The sequence below is a fragment of the Rhinoderma darwinii genome, chromosome 3 (genome assembly GCF_050947455.1).
Source record: "Rhinoderma darwinii isolate aRhiDar2 chromosome 3, aRhiDar2.hap1, whole genome shotgun sequence".
Lineage (NCBI taxonomy): Eukaryota > Metazoa > Chordata > Amphibia > Anura > Rhinodermatidae > Rhinoderma > Rhinoderma darwinii.
In genome coordinates this window covers 220,534,277-220,557,196 of record NC_134689.1, presented here as the reverse complement: position 1 = coordinate 220,557,196, position 22,920 = coordinate 220,534,277, and the positions used below count along the sequence as shown (strand labels likewise).

At 42.2% G+C, this 22,920-nt stretch overlaps 1 protein-coding gene across 1 annotated transcript in view; it reads right to left on the bottom strand.

Moving 5' to 3' along the window:
* CCDC3 (coiled-coil domain containing 3) overlaps nucleotides 1-17,754 on the bottom strand; it is an 81,107-nt gene extending 63,353 nt beyond the window's left edge. Inside the window, exons 1-2 of the mRNA XM_075855078.1 lie at nucleotides 17,199-17,754; nucleotides 9,632-9,797 (exon numbers count right to left, since the gene is read on the bottom strand). Of these exons, the coding sequence (XP_075711193.1) occupies nucleotides 9,632-9,797; nucleotides 17,199-17,578 (546 nt within the window). The 5' untranslated portion in view covers nucleotides 17,579-17,754. The remainder of the gene's footprint in view (nucleotides 1-9,631; nucleotides 9,798-17,198) is intronic.
* Nucleotides 17,755-22,920: the final 5,166 nt, after the last annotated feature.

The following is a 22,920-nucleotide window of genomic DNA, read 5'->3' as shown; positions in this document are numbered from 1 at the left end:
GTAGACAAAGTCCCCCCCCCCCCGCAGATACAGCCACACTTCTATTACAATTTTAAAAAAAATTCTAACTCACCTTATTCCCGTTCCCACGCCGTCCGGCAGCCATGGAGACCTGCTCTCTTCTGCACAGGTCTCCAGGGGGTTGAACACAGCGTCTATGAAAGGCGCTGATTGGCTGGGCAGGATGACTTTCCCTGTCAGTCAGTCAGCGCCTTTCATCGACGGAAGCGTCACTGGTACAAAAGGTACCAGTCGCTTCATTCGTGGAAAGGCGCTGAATGGCCGGGCCCGTCATTCATTGCTTCTAATTGTGCCTGTATCCTTGCGACACAGGTACAATTATAGTGCAGGAGGAGGGGGCGCTGGCGCCCCCCTCTGAACTGCGCCCGGGGTACATGCCCCGCTTGCCCCCCCCCTAGCTACGCCCCTGGTGTGTACAGTTCCATCTGTACCTAGCCACTGCAACTGTCTGGACTATTCAGGTACCCTTGTTCTGGCCTTTATATTGACTGGGTACTCTGTTGTTTGGCCAGCTGCCTCCACACTACGGTGGTGCGACCTAGTGGGTCCACATACCCACAGTGACACATAGTAGTTGTCAGCCAAACTAGTGCAGAAATTTTTGTTCATTTATTTGTATGCAAAAATTCCGCAAAGAAAGCCATGCACCACTAGCCACACCCATCAGATAAGCCACACCCCATAAGCCACACCCATCAAAGATGCCACCCCCTAAGTGCCCCTGGAAAAAAAATGTACGTTGGCAACTATGACAGTGAAGACAAGGGCCGGCGTCACTCGGCCGCCGGGTGCTGACACTGCCGTCATGGCTCCTCCAGAAGTGGAATCCCCGGCCAGAGTGTTGCCGATGGGATTCCGCTTCTAGAGGGAGCCCCTGGCTAGGAGGCAGCATAACTTGAGTTATTCTCAATTTTCCTGACACATACTATGAGAAATATATTCTGAATTATCCCAGGTGAAAAATGGTGAAGAACTTCCAGCGTGTGGAACACAATTAGATGATGTGGTGTCATAGTTTTATTACACTGTTATTTGTGTTATACTTTATGGCTAAACTACATTGGAATCTAGGGGAATTGCAGAAATCAAAAGGTAATAAGAGGCTATATATATATACATATACACACTACCGTTCAAAAGTTTGGGGTCACCCAGACAATTTTGTGTTTTCCATGAAAACTCATACTTATATTTATCAAATGAGTTGCAAAATGACTAGAAAATATAGTCAAGACATTGACAAGGTTAGAAATAATGATTTTTATTTGAAATAATAATTTTTTCCTTCAAACTTTGCTTTCGTCAAAGAATGCTCCATTTGCAGCAATTACAGCATTGCAGACCTTTGGCATTCTAGCTGTTAATTTGCTGAGGTAATCGGGAGAAATTTCACCCCATGCTTCCAGAAGCCCCTCCCACAAGTTGGATTGGCTTGATGGGCACTTCTTGCGTACCATACAGTCAAGCTGCTCCCACAACAGCTCTATGGGGTTGAGATCTGGTGACTGCGCTGGCCACTCCATTACAGATAGAATACCAGCTGCCTGCTTCTTCACTAAATAGTTCTTGCATAATTTGGAGGTGTGCTTTGGGTCATTGTCCTGTTGTAGGATGAAATTGGCTCCAATCAAGCGCTGTCCACAGGGTATGGCATGGCATTGCAAAATGGAGTGATAGCCTTATTCAAAATCCCTTTTACCTTGTACAAATCTCCCACTTTACCAGCACCAAAGCAACCCCAGACCATCACATTACCTCCACCATGCTTGACAGATGGCGTCAGGCACTCTTCCAGCATCTTTTCAGTTGTTCTGCGTCTCACAAATGTTCTTCTGTGTGATCCAAACACCTCAAACTTCGATTCGTCTGTCCATAACACTTTTCTCCAATCTTCCACTGTCCAATGTCTGTGTGCTTTTGCCCATATTAATCTTTTCCTTTTATTAGCCAGTCTCGGATATGGCTTTTTCTTTGCCACTCTGCCCTGAAGGCCAGCATCCCGGAGTCACCTCTTCACTGTAGACGTTGACACTGGCTTTTTGCGGGTACTATTTAATGAAGCTGCCAGTTGAGGACCTGTGAGGCGTCTATTTCTCAAACTAAAAGTAGAGAGTTACCACAGCACCGAACCGCCAGGAGGATGCACGCCTCTTCAGAACCTGGTCCAAGCTCCTCAATATCAGGCAGAAAAATGGACAAGGAGGCAGCACTTCCAAAATGTAGAAAAACCTTTATTCACCCATGCAACGTTTCAATCCCTCAGGATCTTTCTCAAGCATAATAAAACACATCAAAACACAGAGTATTTAAGGACTTACAGAGTCATTAAGCAATAAAGCGGTGATCAAGTAAAAAATGTTACTCAAATAAATAAATATTTGTAAATAAAGCAATCATAAAATACAGACATGAATAGGGGTGATAATTACAGGTGTGCATACCGTTTAACCCGTTAGTGACCGGCCCATAGTCTTTTTACGTCGGTCACTAACGGGCCTTATTCCGATGCCATAGACTTTTTACGTCGCGGCATCGGAATAAGTAAACAGAGTAGGGAGCTGTCAAATCTCCCTGCTCTCAGCTGCCAGATGCAGCTGAGGGCTGGGAGCGTCCCTGATCTGCCGGGTGAGATCGATATTAGTATCAATCTCACACGTTTAACCCCTCAGATGCGGTGCACAAAAGCGTGCACCGCATCTGAGTGGTTTTGGAGAGAGGGAGCTCCCTCTCATCCCACTGACACCCGGAGATAAGATCACCAAGTGTCTGTGTCTCCAATGGCAGCCGGGGGCCTAATAAAGGCCCCCAGGTCTGCCTGGAGTGAATGCCTGCTAGATCATGCCGCAGGCATGACCTAGCAGATGCCTGTCCGTTTTAAACGGACAGGCAGTAATACACTGCAATACAAAAGTATTGCAGTGTATTATAATAGCGATCGGAGAATCGCATATTAAAGTCCCCTAGTAGGACTAGTAAAAAAGTTTAAAAAAAGTTTAATAAAGATAATTTAAAAAAAAATTTGAAAAAAAATGAAAAACCCAGCTTTTCCCCTTACAAAATGCTTTACTATTAAAAAAACAAAATAAAGTTAAAAAGTTACACATATTTGGTATCGCCGCGTCCGTAACGACCCCGACTATAAATCTATTAGATTATTTAACCCGCACGGTGAACGCCGTAAAAAATTTAATAAAAAAACTATGGAAAAATTGCTGTTTTCTGTGAATCCTGACTTTAAAAAAATGTGATAAAAAGTGATCAAAAAGTCGCATCTACTCCAAAATGGTACCAATAAAAACGACAAGTCTTCCCGCAAAAAAAAAGCCCTCATACAACCGCATCGGCGAAAAAATAAAAACGTTACGGCTCTTCAAATATGGAGACGCAAAAACAAATAATTTTGAAAAAAAAGCGTTTTTACTGTGTAAAAGTAGTAAAACATACAAAATCTATACAAATTTGGTATCGTTGCAATCATAACAACCCGCTGAATAAAGTTATTGTGTTATTTATCTCACACGGTAAACGGCGTAGATTTAAGATGCGAAAAAGGGTGGCAAAATTTCAGGTTTTTTTCTATTTCCCCCCAAATAAAAGTTAATAAAAGTTAATCAATAAATAATATGTCCCCCAAAATGGTGCTATTAAAAAATACAACTTGTCCCGCAAAAAACAAGACCTTATACAGCTATGTCGATGCAAAAATAAAAAGGTTATAGCTCTTGGAATGCGACGATGGAAAAACTTAAAAAATGGCTTGGTCATTAAGGTTTAAAATAGGCTGGTCATTAAGGGGTTAATAGGGGACTGGTACAGACAAAGAACAGTCCAAGTGTAAACAGTCAATAAGTGATTAATACATCACCCAGGTGTACATGTTAAAAAGGCACTATGGCACAACTTTCCGATTTCTTTGAATTTCTTAATTTGATAGATGAGGACATCAAGTTCACGATGGAATCCTCTAGTAGGAGTTTACATTTTTTGGACACCCTGGTGTATAGAAAGGGTGACAGGCTTGTTACTGACCTATACCAAAAGGATACTGACCGCAATAGTCTATTGCGATATGACAGTCAGCATCCTCGACAGATGGTAGAATCACTACCCTTTAGCCAAATGCTGAGGGTCAAACGAATAGTGGCAGAGCCCCAAAGTCTTGGTCCACGCCTTGATGAGATGCATGACAAGTTTGTTGAGCGTAGATACCCTCGGTCCCTTTTACAGAAACAGCGAGACAGGGTGGAGATGGTCACTAGGGAACAATTATTGATTCCTCATAAACGAGAATCTTCTGGTAGACTGGCTTTTGTTTCAACATACTCGGACATCAGTAACAGAGTCTCCGCCATGAATGGGGTATTCTTGCAAATCTAACTGACACAGTTCCTGAATTTGGTAGGCCTCCACTTATGGCCTTTAGACGTCAAAAAAATTTGCGGGACCAACTAGTACATGCTGACGTGGGACCCCTTTGTACTAATCGCCAGTTAACCCTGGCTCCTAAAAAATTGGGATGTTTCCCTTGTCTGAATTGCCCAAATTGTAATAATATGGTCAAGGGTAGTACCTTTTGTCACCCTATAAGTGGTAAGGTTTTTCACCTTAAACATTTTTTGACCTGTGCTTCGTCCCACGTCATATATGTACTTCAGTGTCCCTGCAAATTAATTTATGTTGGAGAGACTACTCAGGTGTGCCGAGTTCGTTTAAACAAACATAAATCTACCATTAGAACTAAAAGATTGGATTTACCAGTGTCGTCACATTTTGTTTCAGCGGGGCATGTGGTGAGTGATCTAAACTTTTGGATTGTTGACCACATACCTATACATCGGAGGGGTGGAGATCGAGTCTTGAGACTTAAACATAGGGAGCTTGAATGGATTTTCAAGCTAAACTCCCTAGCTCCACAGGGTTTGAATATCGATTTTAAAGTTGGCGCGGCCATGAGGTGTTGATAACACCTTTTTGACTACTATTCGTTAATCTCATGTTACCTTGCTTGATCTTGAAATGTCATTTTTCTTTGTGTGTATCAGCTGAACACATTTTGAATATATGTTGTGTTGCGAAATTATATTGATTCGCAATATTTATTAATTCTATTTTTTATTTTTTTCAATATCATTTGCAGATATATCTTGCGGATTGGACCATCTCCTTTGGTTTTGGAAACCCAAACATAATGTACTCGTGCCGAACATATTTATTCTGCTCATTTTGTATGGCTATTTTTCTAGGGATTAACATATATTGGCATATACTGCTTCAATGTCAACGATTATTCTATCCCCGTTTTTACTTGTGGATATATACATTTGTACATATTTTGATGGTATCTATTTTGCATATACTGAATTCGTGCCAATACCTGATATCTCTATACCGGTTTTGATACAGTATATAGGACCTTTGGGGTATACCATTGTTTCCCCTCTCTGTCCCCATAGATATGCCATCATCCTGTCTTTGTATGGCATGTATTGTTGTTGTAGTTCCCTGCCCTGATGTAGTTCTATAGTCTATCTCGGTTTATGAGGTTGCTGGCATCAAATCTAGTAATTTTCCATCTTCCAAGATGGCCGCCGCACAAGTTTTTGAGCTACTGCACATGTGCGAGATTTGGATTGCAGAGTCTCGCGGGATTTCGGCTCTTACTGTTAGATTAGATTCACTTCCGTATTTACACGTGGGATATACCCAGCTGCTGTACAGGGATGCCATAATCACATTAGGAGCAGGTTCCTCCGCTATCTGCATAATGACAGTATGTAATTTGCTTTTTAACATGTACACCTGGGTGATGTATTAATCACTTATTGACTGTTTACACTTGGACTGTTCTTTGTCTGTACCAGTCCCCTATTAAACTGTATGCACACATGTAATTATCACCCCTATTCATGTCTGTATTTTATGATTGCTTTATTTACAAATATTTATTTATTTGAGTAACATTTTTTACTTGATCACCGCTTTATTGCTTAATGACTCGGTGAGTCCTTAAATACTCTGTGTTTTGATGTGTTTTATTATGCTTGAGAAAGATCCTGAGGGATTGAAACGTTGAATGGGTGAATAAAGGTTTTTCTACATTTTGGAAGTGCTGCCTCCTTGTCCATTTTTGTGCCTTATTTCTCAAACTAGAGACTCTAATGTACTTGTCTTGTTGCTCAGTTGTGCAGCAGGGCCTCCACTCTTTCTACTCTGGTTAGAGCCTGTGTGTGCTGTCCTCTGAAGGGAGTAGTACACACCGCTGTAGGAAATCTTCAGTTACTTGGCAATTTCTCGCATGGAATAGCCTTCATTTCTAAGAACAAGAATAGACTGTCGAGTTTCACATGAAAGCTCTCTTTTTCTAGCCATTTTGAGAGTTTAATCGAACCCACAAATGTAATGCTCCAGATTCTCAACTAGCTCAAAGGAAGGTCAGTTTTATAGCTCCTCTAAACAGCAAAACTGTTTACAGCGGTGCTAACATAATTGCACAAGGGTTTTCAAGTGTTTTCTAATCATCCATTAGCCTTCTAACACAGTTAGCAAACACAATGTACCATTAGAACACTGGAGTGATGGTTGCTGGAAATGGGCCTCTATACACCTATGTAGATATTGCATTAAAAACCAGACGTTTGCAGCTAGAATAGTCATTTAGCACATTAACAATGTATAGAGTGTATTTCTGATTAATTTAATGTTATCTTCATTGAAGAAAACTGTGCTTTTCTTGCAAAAATAAGGAAATTTCTAAGTGACCCTAAACTTTTGAATGGTAGTGTATATTTAGAACATTCCTAGGGTCACAACATATTGTGCGGTGAATGGGCAGTGGAGAAATTGCAATTTTCACTTTGCACCATCCACTGCGTATTCATTTCTGAAAAACACCTGTGGAGTCTAAATTCTCACTACACCCCTTGATAAATGCCTTTAGGGGTGTAGTTTCTAAAACAGGGTCACTTTTGTTTGGTACATCAGTGGTTTTGCAAATGCTACATGCTGTCCTCAAACCATTCCAGACAAATCTACGCTCCAAAAGATAAATACCGCTCCTTTTCTTCTGAATGCTCCCATATACGTAAACAGCTGATTATAACCACATATGGGGTGTTACCGTACTCGGGAGAAATTACTTTCCAAATGTTGGGGTGCTTTTTCTTCTCTATTCCTTGTAAAAATGAAAACTGTTAATTCAGCAAAAAACCTTTGGGATCAAAATTTTCACTATACCCCTAGATGATTCCTCAGGGGGTGCAGTTTCCCAAATGGAGTCACTTTTGGGGTGTTTCCACTGTACTAGTACTTCAGGGGCTCAGCAAATGTGACATGGCGCCCAGAAATCATTCCAAAATCCAAATGGTGCTAGTTCCATTCTGAGCCCTACCGTGTGTCCACACAGATGTTTGTGACCACATGTGGGGTATTGTTTTACTCGGGAGAAGTTGCTTTACAAATGTTAGTGCTTTTTCTTCTTCAGTCCTTGTGGAAATGAAACAAAAATACCTAAACCTACATTTTCTTTGAAAAAATTTAGATTTTCATTTTTACGACCTACTTCCAATAAGTTCTGTAAAACACCTGTGGGGTCAAACTGCTCACTGTACCCCTAGATAATTTCCTCATGGGGTGTAGTTTCCAAAATGGGGTCACTTGTTGGGGGTTTCCACTGTTTTGTCCCCTCAGGGGCTTTGCAAATGCGACATGGCCTCCGCAAACCATTCCTGCTAAATTTGAGTTCCAAAAGCCAAATGGCGCTCTTTCCCTTCTCAGCCTCGCCGTGTGTCCAAACAGCCGTTTATTACCACATGTGGGGTACTGTTTTACTCGGGAGAAATTTCTTTACAAATTTTATGGTGCTTTTTCTCTTTTAGTCCTTGTGGAAATGAAAAAAAATTAGCTAAACCTACATTTTATTTGAAAAAATGTAGATTTTCATTTTCACAGCCTACTTCCAAAAATGTCTGCAAAAAACCTGTGGGGTCAAAATGCTCACTATACCCATAGATAATTTCCTCAAGGGGTATCGTTTCCAAAATGGGGTCACTTGTTGGGGGTTTCCACTGTTTTGTCACCTCAGGGGCTTTGCAAATGTGACATGGCCTCCGCAAACCATTCCTGCTAAATTTGAGCTCCAAGAGCCAAATGGCGCTCTTTCCCTTCTAAACCCTGCCGTGTGTCCAAACAACCGTTTATTACCACATGTGGGGTATTGTTTTACTCGGGAGAAATTGCTCTACAAATGTTGTGGTGCTTTTTCTACTTTAGTTTTTTTGGAAATGAAAAAAAAATTAGGTAAACCTACATTTTATTTGAAAAAAATGTAGATTTTCATTTTCATGGCCTAGTTCCAAAAATTTTTGTAAAAAAACTGGCGGGTCAAAATGCTTGCTACACCCCTAAATAAATTCCTCGAGGGGTGTAGTTTCCCAAATGGGGTCACTTTTGGGGGGGTTTCTACTGTTTTAGTTCCACAAGACCTGTTCAAAGCTGACATGGTGCCTAAAATATATTCTTATAAAAAGGAGGCCCAAAATCCACTAGGTGCTCCTTTGCTTCTGAGGCCTGTGCTTCAGTCCAGTAGCGCACTAGAGCCACATGTGGGATATTTCCTAAAACTGCAGAACCTGGGCAATAAATATTGAGTTGCATTTCTTGGGTAAAACCTTCTGTGGTACAAAAAAAAAAGGATTCAAAATGAATTTCTGGAAAAAAATAATTAACTTTGTAAATTTCACCTCTACTTTGCCTTAATTCCTGCGCAATGTCTAAAGGGTTAAGAAACTTTCTAAATGCTGTTTTGAATACTTTTAGGGGTGCAGTTTTTAAAATGGGCTGACTTATTGGGGGTTTCTAATATATAAGGACCTCAAAGCCGCTTCACAACTGAACTGGCCCCTGTAAAAATAGCATTTTGAAATTTTCTTGAAAATGTGAGAAATTGCTGCTAAAGTTCTAAGCCTTGTAACGTCCTAGAAAAATAAAATGATGTTCAAAAAACAATGCCAATCTAAAGTAGACATATGGGGGATGTTAGTTAGCAACATTTTTGTGTGGTATAACTGCCTGTCTTACAAGCAGATACATTTAAATTGAGAAAAATGCTAATTTTTATAATTTTTTGCTAAATTTTGGTGCTTTTCACAATTAAATACTGAATGTATCGGGCAAATTTTGCCAGTAACATAAAGTCCAATGTGTCACGAGAAAACAATCTCCGAATCGCTTGGATAGGTAAAAGCATTCCGGAGTTATTATCACATAAAGTGAAACATGTCAGATTTGAAAAATGAGGCTCTGTCAGGAAGGTCAAAAGTGGCCAAAGAGGGAAGGGGTTAAGGAGGTATCTTTAAGACAAACAACCAAACTAATACTATATCATCAGACAATAACATATTGTTTAAATGAAGTTTTAATTATAAACTGTTTTTTTTTAAATAAACAGTCAATTTTTGGGGGGAAATAGGGGCGCTTTAGTAGCCCCTTTAAATGGCCTGAGAACCTCATTATCATCTAAACAAAGATCCATGGACATATAGTTATTAATAATTACTGGGAATAAGAATCCAACACAATACAGGTGAAAAGTATAATTCCAAATAAACCTTACCCTACTTTCTTCTTGGCTTTCCAATTCATATAACACTTGCTGTCCTTGAGAACAGTTGGAGAACTGGAAGAGACTAGAGAAGAGTCTCCAGTTGTCTTGAGTATCTGCAAATATTGCATCCTGAAAATTCACTCCATGTGGAAGCAAATTGTAATTCTCATCCATTCTACAAGACAATAAAATAGATGCTTTCATTCATGACTTTGTATTAATTACGAGATCTTAATAAAATACACGCTCATTAATAAATTTATCACATCTTCTGATGTCCATGTAACAGAAAGGGAAATCCTAGCTGGCGTAGATTTCCACTATATTTACAGTTTCTGACGTAAATTATTGTGAATTTACACTAAGTTCACTTTAAAAATAAATTAATACAAAATAATTTGCGACTTTTAATGTCATAATACTTGTGTACAGCCATTCTTAAATTCCCCCCACAGGATAGAGAAGAGGGATTTACTTATCCCATACAGTGCATAGCTGCCAACAGTCCTGAATTTGCTGGGACTGTCCCGAATTTACAGATAACCAGAGAGCTACTGGCCACCATAGTGTAACGGCCACAGTCACAGACCGCAGACCCCTTTCATCCTGCCGACGTCTTCCTCTCCAGAGATGCCAGCACATGCGACCATCCTGTCCTGCAGTGACAACTATGGTGCGTGCACAAGCTCACTCCCGGCCTTAAAGGGCCAGCGCGCGCACATGTTAAGAATTAACTAATTAGTCCCAGATCCCTGGACTATAAAAAGGACCCCCCTTTCACTTCTTGCCTGAGCATTGGTCCCTTAGTCGTTTCCTTTTACCAGTGTTCCTGAGCCCTGCTACCTGTATTCCGTGTCCCGTGCTGTATTTGTTCCTGTACCCTCTATAGTGTTGGAGTCGTGTTGTGCCGTTTACCACGTCTGCTGTGTTACACCACGTCTGGTGTCATCTGCCACGCTTTGCATCATCTGCCATCTGAAGTTCCATCTGTACCTAGCCACTGCAACTATCTGGACTATTCAGGTACCCTTGTGCTGGACTTTGTATTGACTGGGTACTTTGTTGTTTGGCCAGCTGCCTCCACGCTACGGCGGTGCGACCTAGTGGGTCTACATTCCCACATATCGTGACACATAGTAGTTGTCAGACAAACTAGTGCAGAAATTTTTGTTCATTTATTTGTATGCAAAAATTCCGCAAAGAAAGCCATGCACCACTAGCCACACCCACCAGATAAGCCACACCCATCAAAGATGCCACCCCCTAAGTGCCCCTGGAAAAAAAAAAAAAAGTTGGCAACTATGACAGTGAAGACCAGGGCCAGCGTCACTCGGGCGCCGGGTGCTGACACTGCCGTCATGGCTCCTCCAGAAGTGGAATCCCCGGCTAGAGTGTTTCCGATGGGATTCCGCTTCTAGAGGGAGCCCCTGGCTAGGAGGCAGCATAACTACCCCTGTAGCAGCCATAGCAGCTGCTACGGGGCCCACGGCATAAGGGGGCCCATGCCACTTGCCATCACGGGCCCCCCAAAGCCCATTGGCCCCACTAGCAGCCGCTATGGCTGCTACAGTGGTAGTGGCGCCACATTCAATAGTGTTTGCATCCTTAGGACGCTGATACTATTCAATACTATGGCAGAGCAGGGAGGTAGCTCCCTACTTTGCCATTTACTAGGCTACAGACTCCCAGGCAGAGTGCTAATAGCGCTCTGCCTAGGACTCCGGCTTTGGGGTTGCCCCTGACATCACTGTCCATATATGGACAGTGATGCCTTGAGGTGAGAAGGAGTCCCAGCCAGAGTGCTAGAAGCGACTCTGTTCCGGGACTGCGTCTCTGGGGAAGTCCCTGACATCACTGTCCATATATGGACAGTAAAGTCAGGAGCAAAGCAGTGTCCCAGGCAGAGTGCTAGTTGTGCTCTGCCCGGGACTTTGGCTCTGGTATTGCCCATGACATCACTATCCATATATGGACATTGATGTCAGGGGCTTCCCCAGAGCCGGAGCAGAGCCTTTGCTAGCGCTCTGCCCGGGACTTCAGCTCTGCACCGGACATCATGATCCATATATGGACAGTGATGTCAGGAGCAGAGCAGGAGTCCCAGGCAGAGTGCTAGTAGCGCTCTGCCCAGGACTATTGCTCTGGGGTTGCCCCTGATATTACTGTGCATATGTAGACAGTGACGTCAGGGGCTCCACCTGAAGTGGAACCCCCGGCCAGAGCATCGGCAATGCTCTGGTTGGGGATTTCACTCCTAGAGGGAGCCCCGAAGGTGCTAGCTACAGGGAGGGGGCTGTGTGGCACTACTAGGGAGGGGACTGTGTGGCACTACATGGGAGGGGGCTGTGTGGCACTACTTGGGAGGGGGGCTGTCTGGCACTATCTACAGTGGGCACTAAATTTATAGGGGTACAAACTGGGGGCCTAACTTCTTTATAGGGGCACAAAGTGATGTTTTTCCGCCATTTTACTGCCACCATGAGTTACCCCCGCAAAGGGCCCACTAAGTCTGTGTCGCCCAATGGCCCACATAAACCTGGAGCCGGCCCTGGTGCAGTCCCTAGGAACTGTCAGGTCTCTAGTTAATGGACTAGCGAAATACTGGCTCCTCCCCAAAAAATGTGTGCAAGTGATGGCTGCACTTTCACATATTAAGGTAGCCGAGAATAGGAAAGAATAATATTTTATGAATCTAATGTTCCAAGGTTATTTTTTTATGAAACTCCCACAACATTGACTGTAATGGCCAGCGGTAACTGGCAGGAAATAGGTCAGAAATGCAATGTGTTATAAGAATTCATAGCAATTGATTGACATAAGGCCAATTATTTATGGATAACAAAATGTTATGCTTACATGTTATACTATTGATCATATTACAAGCTTGCGTCAGCAATGCCTAATAAATTCTAATACGTAGCTAAGTGTGCAATGACAAATGATCCAAAACCATCAAAAATGTAGATCTTGACAGGGGCATAACAAATGGGGGTGCAAATGTTGCAGTGTGACCTGGGCCGTACCTATAGGTCCCTCTGATCGATATGAGAAGACCAGTAATATTAAATATGTCCAATAGTTGGGGGGGGGGGGCTAGTTACAAATTTTGCATCGGGATCCAGGATTTTCAATTTTTGAGATCTGATGATCCTTTTCCCTGAGATTTTTTTGGAACAGAAATAATTGTGCCGGCTTGTATGGAGCCATAACAGGGCTTCCTTAGACGTGAATGGGAACTCTACTGTACATCCGCATGTCTCAGATTTCATATGGAGGATTTTTCTGTAGGATTTCGGATGAACCCAACAGTAAAAGGATTGTGCCATGATCTATCAAACTCCATGTGTATGGAGGTATTCTCCGCTAGTAGCATTGCTTCTACGGGAAAATATCTCCGTAAACGCGAATCCAATTAAGGTCTGATTCAGACGAGCGTGTCTGTTTTGCGTCCGCAAAAAATGGACCGTATTTAATGCATTTCGGTTCCGTGTGCCATCACTGTGCGTTAGTTGTGGCATCAGTTTTTAATGTCACATTTGGTGCACCTTTATTTGAAACACGGTGCAACTGTTGCGTGAAACACGGACAGCACACGGATGCTGTCGATCTTACCTGCAAACGCTGATGCTGCTGCAGAATCAACTGTAGCCTCTGCTGCCGATGTGGCCGTCACGATACAGGACCTGTGAGTGACGTCACAGATCTGCACTGTCACAAGCTGGGCGTTCTGAAGAGAAGAGGATGTTACTTCTCATCAGAGCGCCCAGCTAGTGAAAGTATTAAAAACGCCCCGATGTATGCACATAATACACACCCACTTGGACTTGTACTTTTAAACACACCCACTTGGACTTTTGCAAGCCTCATTTGCATAATTACAAAAATGGTCATAACTTGGCCAAAAATGCTCGTTTTTTAAAAATAAAAACGTTACTGTAATCTAAGTTGCAGCGCCTATCTGCTGCAATAGCAGATAGGGGTTGCAAAATCTGGTGACAGAGCCTCTTTAAGGTTATACTTGGATGATTGTGGTGTTTAAAGCAGTTCAGAGGTCTGAAAGGATTTAAACATGACCACTGGTACAACCTATTAAAGAACTGTGACTAACATTAAAGGGGTTTTCCCTTCAGAGACATTTATGACATATCCACAGAGGCTTGACAAAGACCCCACACTCACTATGGGTCGAAACGTTGCCTGTTTGTCGTGGATGTTCTGACAATAAAACCACTTTGATTATCTGGAGACGTATGCTGTTGTTCGACTATCTTTCTTGGAATTCTACAACATGCTGGAGTGGGTTTGCCTGGCTTGACAGCGTGCACCGCACCAGACTCGGGATTTGTGCTGCTTCAAAATCTTTCACTTTGCTTCATATCCACAGGATATGTCATAAATGTCAGATAGATAAGGGTCCCACCTCTGGGATAGGCACCTATCGCTAGAACGGGGCCCCCTAAAACCCATTCTAGCTTTTTGTGCTCACGCTGACTCCTGGCCACTTACTGATTACATGGTCGGGCGTTACGGAAACAGCATAGCTCGCATGCTGCATTGCTTCCGTAACTGCCATTCCCTACTATAGGAGTTACAGAAGCAGCGTAGCTCAGCGAGTTACACTGTTTCCGTAACTCTCGATCATGTAATTAGGAAGTGTGGCCGGGAGTCAGCGTGAGCACAAAAAGCTAGAACGGGGTTTAGGGGGCCCCGCTCTAGAGGTAGGTGCCTATCCCAGAGGTGGGACACGCATCTATCTGATGTTTATGACATATCCTGTGGATATGTCGTAATTGTCCCTCATGGGAAATTGTGATATATGTACTTTACCAAACTAGAACTATTAAATATCAATTATGCTTGTGTTAACATCACATTATGGCCTTGTGTCAGGATACTGTGGGATAGATTGCAGAGAGCTATCCTAATGTACACGCTAAATGTAGGACCAAAATGTGATGTAAACAGGGCTATATATTTTATGTATATGTCAAATATTTTATTATCTGACTTGTTATGGAGTGGGTAAGGCTGCGTTCACATCTGTGCCAAGACTCCGTTCATGGGGTCCGTCGGACCTTTCCGTCAGGGGAACCCATGAACGGAATCCAAACTGAAACAAACGGAATCCATAGGTTTACATTTGCATCACCATTGGTGACGGATCCGATGCAAATGGTTTCCGTTTGTCACTTTTGTCTAAGGGTTCTGCCATTTTGACAGAATGAATAGCGCAGTCGACTACGGTATTGATTCTGTCAAAACTACGGAACCGACGGAACCCTTACACAACGATGACAAACAGAAACCCTTTGCTGAAAGTTCAGACGGAACCGATGAACGGAGTCCCGACGCGGATGTGAACTAAAAGTGTCATGGCACTCCTGATATATAAAACAAGGCAATGGTAAGCACAAAAAACTATACATCATAAGATAAATAAGAATAAATATCTAATTCATTTTATAAAGAACAAAATTCCATACCTATAATATGTCTATTTCTAACTGGAAACCAATAATAATGGCGATATTACTCTAAGGGTATGTTCACACACAGCGCAAACACTAAAGAATTTCCCACCGGACCATGCAGGTCAGTTTCCGTACTTCTTCAATTTTTTACGCAGCATGTGGATAAGATTTGTTGAAATCTCATCCACTTTGCTGCTACTGTAATATGCTGCAGAATTTTTGCACAAAAATCGGAATCGGAAATTCCTCAGTGTTTATGCTACGTGTAAACATATCCTAAAGAGTAAAAAGTTCACACGTAGCAGAATTCTTGCAGAAATTTCTGCGACTGAAAATCAGTTCCATTTATCTGAATAGGTTTGCAGGAATCCATACACCTGCTACAAAAACAATCCCTTTCAGATGAATGGAACTTATTTTCAGTCGCAGAAATTTCTGCAACAAAATCTTCTGTGTGTGAACTTACCCTTAGGCTGGGTTCGCATGGAGTTTTTTGCAGGAGGAAAATCTGCCCCAAAATCCGTTTGGAATTTTGAGGCAGATTTTCCTCTGCCTGCATGCCGATTTTCGCTGCGTTTTTTACCCGCGGCCATTGAGCCCCGCGGGCATAAAACGCCACGAAATACGCTTTCTCTGCTTCCTATTGATGTCAATGGGAGGTCAGAGGCGTAAACGTCCAAAGATAGAGCATGTCCCTTTTTCCTGCGACCCGTTTTTTCCGCTCACGGGGAAAAAAACAACTCCACCTCCCATTGAAATTTTCGGCCGTTTTTTGGCTCGTTTTGTGGAGCGGTTTCCACGTAAAAAAAAACTAGGAAAAAAACTCAGTGTGAACTCCCAGTCCCAATAAGGGTATGTTCACACGCAGTGTTTTCAGACGTAATTCGGGAGTTTTATGCCTCGAATTACGCCTGAAAAAACTTCTCCATTACGCCTACAAACATCTGCCCATTGCTTGCAATGGGTTTTATGGTGTTCTGTTCCCACGAGGTGTAATTTTACGCGTTGCTCTCAAAATACGGCACGTAAAAAGACGCCCACGAAAAAGAAGTGCATGTCACTTCTTGGGATCTTTTTTGGAGGCGTTTTTCATTGCCTTCATTGAAAAACAGCTCCAATAACGGCCGTAAATTACGCCGTGAAAAACACGAGTTGTTAAAAAAACTTCTGAAAATCAGGAGCTGTTTTCGCCTGAAAACAGCTCGTATTTTCAGACGTTTTTGGTCACTGCGTGTGAACATACCCTAATGGTTTTGAATGAATGAAATGGAGCGATACATAATGCAGAACATGAATGTTTTACAATGATAACCAGTGGGACATGAAGTACAGATGTCACTGGAAATCAGAATAAAATACTCTGGTAATGTAGTAATGCACAATAAAAACAAAATCAATAAGCGCAGTGGTTATAGCAACATCAACTTACTATTTACTGTACAACTGTCATTTAGAAAACATTAGAAAATGACAACAAGCTTATGATGTTCTCCATATTCACAAGTTTCACTACTTTTAGCCACTGATTCCAATCTGAGAACTGCACGTGTATCAGATACTTACTAGCAGACTAGACATTCAACTTTCTGAAACCAGTGTAAATATGCCGTAACCAATAGCAACCAAGTTGTGTACTGTACTGATTATCTAAATAGGAGCAAATTGGTAACTATACCTGTCGTCAACAGATTGACACTTTGATGCCATTCCACTGCAGCTGAACGGCTTTTTGATGCCTTGTTTCACAAAAAAAAACTATTTCTGCTACATCCCATCTGTAAATGGCATATGTGTAACTGGGCAAAATAATAAGATCCATCCGATCGGAATATGATCTGATCTGCAAAATAATTCTGATCCATTCACCATGATAAGCACAACCTATGAGCTGCAGTAAATGTTGCTATGATGTGAATAACTTTTTCTATCAAAGCTGTCCATTGTGTGAATGGAAACTCAGACATCATCCCAATAAAGAACTGCTAGGATGTCCCATCCCATGAACCTGACACAGTCTTTCCATTATTGAGTTCTGTAATCCACTACAACCCTCCTAGACAAGCACATAGTCCATATATGATCACTCCATATGTTACAGCACTCACCTGAGGAAGAAAAAGTAGGAGTGACCATCCACTACAGTATATGAGTGACAGTCAAAGTATCCCAGGCCAGTGATGTTCAGTCTGGATCCTGCAGGTACCTCAAGCATGCTGCCCCAAGCCTGGTCACAAAGCAGCTCTATCTCAGCTGAATAGAAGAAGGTGCTGTCCCCTGCCTCATACTGCCAGGGCAAGTAGTTGTATATAGTGCTGAATATGCTGCTGTGGGTCTCCTCATGGACTGCCAACACCTTGGCATAGACGATGATTTGAGCCAGCTCTGCTCTGCACCCCTCACTCAGGTGTCTCCATTCAGAGGACAGCTGACAGCCTAGAGCCCCGCTCCACACAACCAGAGCAGTGACCACAAAGTGAAGCATCATGACTGGATCCAAGAAAACAGTACAGTTTGGAGAAATGACTACTTATTAATCCAGAAGATTACACACAACTGTCAGATTCCATGGTGCTGGGCACTTTCTGCACTCTTGCTCCCCTCCCTGTGGTCAGAATGCTGTGCAGTAGCACATACAAGCAGCCCCCTCCAGCAGTGTCAGACTCACGGCTCAGCACTGGGTAAGATACACTCAGCACATGGTTTACATGGAGTGAAGTGCTGCTCACCACGCCCCCTATCTTGTTCCAGCAGGCAGGACACACTCCAGGAGGAGGAACTGTTCTTCAAGATTTCCAACATCTAATAAATAGTTTACATGTGGCCTGGTGAAGTCCTCTGTTTGTTAACTCAGTATTAACACTTCTTTTTACAAAACCTCACAGGAAAAAATACATTGTTATCTTTGGTAATATATAGAGGTTTTTTTTTGTCTAATTCACATTTCACCAATTTGCTTGATTCTCCCATGCATTCGCAAATTAATTATTGCCAGTGTATCCTATTAGAATCTGTCACCAGTAAATCTGTCACCCCTTAAAGGGTTTTCCCATCAGAGACATTTATGACATACCCCCTAAACCCCGTTCCAGCTTTTTGTGCTCACGCTGCCTCCCGCGAATTACTGATTACATGGTCGGGAGTTACGGAAACAGCGTAACTCGCTGAAAAACGCTGTTTCCGTAAGTCCTATAGAACTGAATAGTAGTTACGGAAACAGCGGTGCTCGCATGCTATGCTGTTTCCGTAACTCCCGACCATGTAATTACTATTGCCAGAGGCGTAGCTATGTTCTCCAGCACCTAGGGCAAGGATTCAGTTTGCCCCCCCCCCCCGAACCTCATTCCCGACATTCCCTTCCCCCTCGCGATGTATGCTTTCTCTACAAATCAATCAGATGTAATTCTTTTCACACTTTTTTTTATGTATCTCAAGCATAAAACCATTTGTACATTTTACAAGCAATATAGTTATATAAGGGAGTTAACATAACAAAAAATTAAAAAAATAAATAAAGAGGTCAGTGCCTGACTAAAAAATATTTTATAGAAATAAAAGCCCCCAAACAACCCTCGTTAACCATTTTATTGAAAATAAAAACGCCGTCATCAAAGTAGTCCTCGAATCCGACATAGTCCAACAACCGAACCTGTAAAAAAACACACAAAAAAACCAAATTAGTAACGCTAATAACTAAAAAAGCAAAGCGATTATTATAATTACCTTCCTGGATCTGGGATCCTGTGTCACTTACAAGGCTTAGTAAACTAAGCAGTGACAACTCTAAGCTGTTAGTGTACATCAGATGGTCCCAGGTTACCTCCGTTCATTGGACTACTTTTAAAAGTTGGATGATGTACTTAGGTAACCGGCAGGGCGTTTTTTGCTCCAGTCGGGAAGGGGGGGCCGCTGGAGTAGTGTTTTTATTCTTTCTAAAATATAATAAACTGTGACCTGATCAATAATATGGGAAATGGGCCCCAGTGTTCATGTGGGGGGAAGGGGAGGGAATGTTAATTGGGTAGCACTGAGCATTTCTTTTAGGGTATGTCCACATATAGCGTAAACACTGCGGATTTTACGCAACGGATTTCATTGCGAAAAATACACAGCATAATACAGTAGCAGTAGAGTGGATAATATTTGAACAAATCTCATCCACATGCTGCGTAAATAACTCATGTCAATCAATTTATGTTTTGGAATCGCTGGCTTTCTGTTGCAGGTTTTCTCTATTGAATTCAATGGGGAGGTCGAACCTGCAACAATTAGCACATGTTGCAATTTTTACGGCTGAAAATCTGCGTTATCGGGGCACGTCAGCGCTAAAAGTGCCTAGGGCATTTTGAATTAGTTTAGTTTCCGTTCTGGATTGTGTTTCTATTTTTAACGGCCGATTTTGACCCGTTTTGCATCAGTTTTTTTGCCTGTCCGTTTTAAAAACGGATGAATTTCATTTGTCATTTTTTTGCCACACACTGCCCTCTGTAGATAATGCCACACAGCCCCCTGTAGATACTGCCACCGCCCCCTGTAGATAATGCCACAGAGTGCCCTCTGTAGATAATGCCACACAGCCCCCTGTAGATACTGCCACAGCCCCCCTGAAGTTAATGTCACAGAATGCCCTCTGTAGATAATGCCACACAGTCAGCGGTGTAACTAGGAAAGACTGGGCCCCATAGCAAACTCTTGACTGGGCCCCCCCCCCATGTACCACACGCAGCCCACTTTATAGATAGTGCCATCCTGTAGATTGTGCTAAAGAGCCCCCCTGTAGATAGTGCCATACAGCCCCCTGTAGATATCGCCATAAAGCCCTCCTGTATATAGCGACATACACCTCCCCCTGTATATAGTGCCACACAGCCCCCCTTAGTAGATAGTGCCACAAAGCCCCCCCTTAGTAGATAGTGCCACACACAGACCCCTGTAGATAGTGCCACAGCCCTCCCTCTTGTAAATAGTGCCATACAGCCCCCCCCCAGTAGATAGTGCCACACATCGCCCCCTTAGTAGTGCCACACAGCCCCTTGTATATAGTGCCACACAGCTCCCCATGTGTATAGTGCCACACAGCTCCCCCTTGTGTATAGTGTCACACAGCCATCCCTTGTATATAGTGCCACACAGCACTCCAAGTAGTACAAGGCAATGGCGCATCCGAGAAAGTTGTATCAGCCAGTGGGATGTCAATCAAACATTGAAAGGTGGGTTTGGAGGCAGGACTGTGTGACTCTTTCAGGATAGCTGCACTGCCCCATGACCCTTTAATGAGTAATTAGAATATAGTGTGCGCCGTTTTAAAAGTTGATTTTATAGATTTTGCTGCATCTGAAAAAATCATACATTTGTAAATATTGTCAGGTCATGTATTACCGCATGGTGAAGGTTCAAGGGGTTAAAACTACCTAACAGGTTCCATTAAATATACAATGAATTGAAAATAAATCCATCTGCCCTGATATTTTGTTATTATAAATATATCCTATATAATTCCAGCTCCAGAACCAAGCTCATACATATATACAGTACCAGAACCTCTTCACATGACTGGGCTGTAAATCTACAGGGTTTTACACTTTTTCGGAAAGACAGGACAAATAGGAAAGGTGGTGGTGTATGTCTGTATGTGAGAAGTGATATGAAGGCGAGTGTGAAAGAGACAATAGTGGGTGAATACTGTGAGGAGATTGAAACCTTGTGGGTGGAACTAGAAAGGGAGGTAAACACTGAAAAAATTACTTTTGGTGTAATCTATAGACCCCCCAATATAACTGAGGAGATGGAAGGTCAGATATATAAACAGATGGAGCAGGCTGCACAGGCGGGTACTGTAGTGATAATGGGAGATTTTAATTTCCGGGATATTAATTGGTGTCATGGTTCGGCTTCAACTGCAAAGGGGAGACATTTCCTCAACCTGTTGCCGGAAAATTTTATGGGCCAGTTTGTGGAAGACCCGACTAGAGGTGAAGCTCTGTTGGATCTGGTCATTTCTAATAATGCAGATCTTGTTGGGAATGTCAATGTTCGTGAAAACCTCGGTAACAGTGATCACAATATAGTTACATTTTACCTATACTGTAAAAAACAAACGCAGGCTGGGAGGGCAAAAACATTTAATTTTAAGAAAGCCAATTTCCCCAGGATGAGGGCTGCAATTCAGGATATGGACTGGGAAGAACTAATGTCAAATAATGGAACAAATGATAAATTGGAGATTTTCAAATCTACTTTGAGTTATTATAGTGCAAAATGTATTCCTATAGGTAACAAGTATAAACGACTCAAATTAAACCCCACATGGCTTACACATTCTGTGAAAGGGGCAATACATGACAAAAAAAGGGCATTTAAAAAATACAAATCTGAGGGTACAGCTGTAGCCTTTGTAAAATATAAAGAGCTTAATAAAAATCTGTAAAAATGTAATAAAATTAGCAAAAATACAAAATGAAAGGCAGGTGGCCAAGGATAGTAAAACAAATCCTAAAAAATTCTTCAAGCATATAAATGCAAAAAAGCCCAGGTCTGAACATGTAGGACCCCTAGATAGTGGTAATGGGGAGTTGATCACAGGGGATCAAGAGAAGGCAGAGTTACTAAATGGGTTCTTTAGCTCTGTATATACAACTGAAGAAGGAGCAGCTGATGTAGCCGGTGCCAGTGCTGTTAATATATCAGTTGATATACTGAATTGGATGAATGTAGAGATGGTCCAAGCTAAATAAAATAAAATAAATGTACACAAGGCCCCGGGACCAGATGGGTTACACCCTAGATTTCTTAAAGAGCTTAGTTCAGTTATTTCTGTCCCCCTTTTCATAATATTCAGAGAATCTCTAGTGACTGGTATAGTGCCAAGGGACTGGCGCAGGGCAAATGTGGTGCCTATTTTCAAAAAGGGCTCTAGGTCTTCCCCGGGTAATTATAGACCAGTAAGCTTAACATCCATCTTGGGGAAAATGTTTGAGGGGCTATTGAGGGACTATATACAGGATTATGTGACAATAAATAGCATTATAAGTGACAGCCAGCACGGTTTTACTAAGGGCAGAAGTTGTCAAACTAACCTAATCTGTTTTTATGAAGAGGTGAGCAGAAGTCTAGACAGAGGGGCCGCTGTGGATTTAGTGTTTTTGGACTTTGCAAAGGCATTTGACACTGTCCCCCATAGACGCCTAATGGGTAAATTAAGGACTATAGGTTTAGAAAATATAGTTTGTAATTGGATTGAGAATTGGCTCAAGGACCGTATCCAGAGAGTTGTGGTCAATGATTCCTACTCTGAATGGTCCCCGGTAATAAGTGGTGTACCCCAGGGTTCAGTGCTGGGACCACTATTATTCAACTTATTTATTAATGATATAGAGGAAGGGATTAATAGCACTATTTCTATTTTTGCAGATGACACCAAGCTATGTAATATAGTTCAGTCTATGGAAGATGTTCATGAATTACAGGCAGATTTAAACAAACTAAATGTTTGGGCGTCCACTTGGCAGATGAAGTTTAATGTAGATAAATGTAAAGTTATGCATCTGGGTACCAACAACCTGCATGCATCATATGTCCTAGGGGGAGCTACACTGGCGGATTCACTTGTTGAGAAGGATCTGGGTGTAATTGTAAATCATAAACTCAATAACAGCATGCAGTGTCAATCAGCTGCTTCAAAGGCCAGCAGGATATTGTGGTGTATTAAAAGAGGCATGGACTCGCGGGACAGGGATGTAATATTACCACTTTACAAAGCATTAGTGAGGCCTCATCTAGAATATGCAGTTCAGTTCTGGGCTCCAGTTCATAGAAAGGATGCCCTGGAGT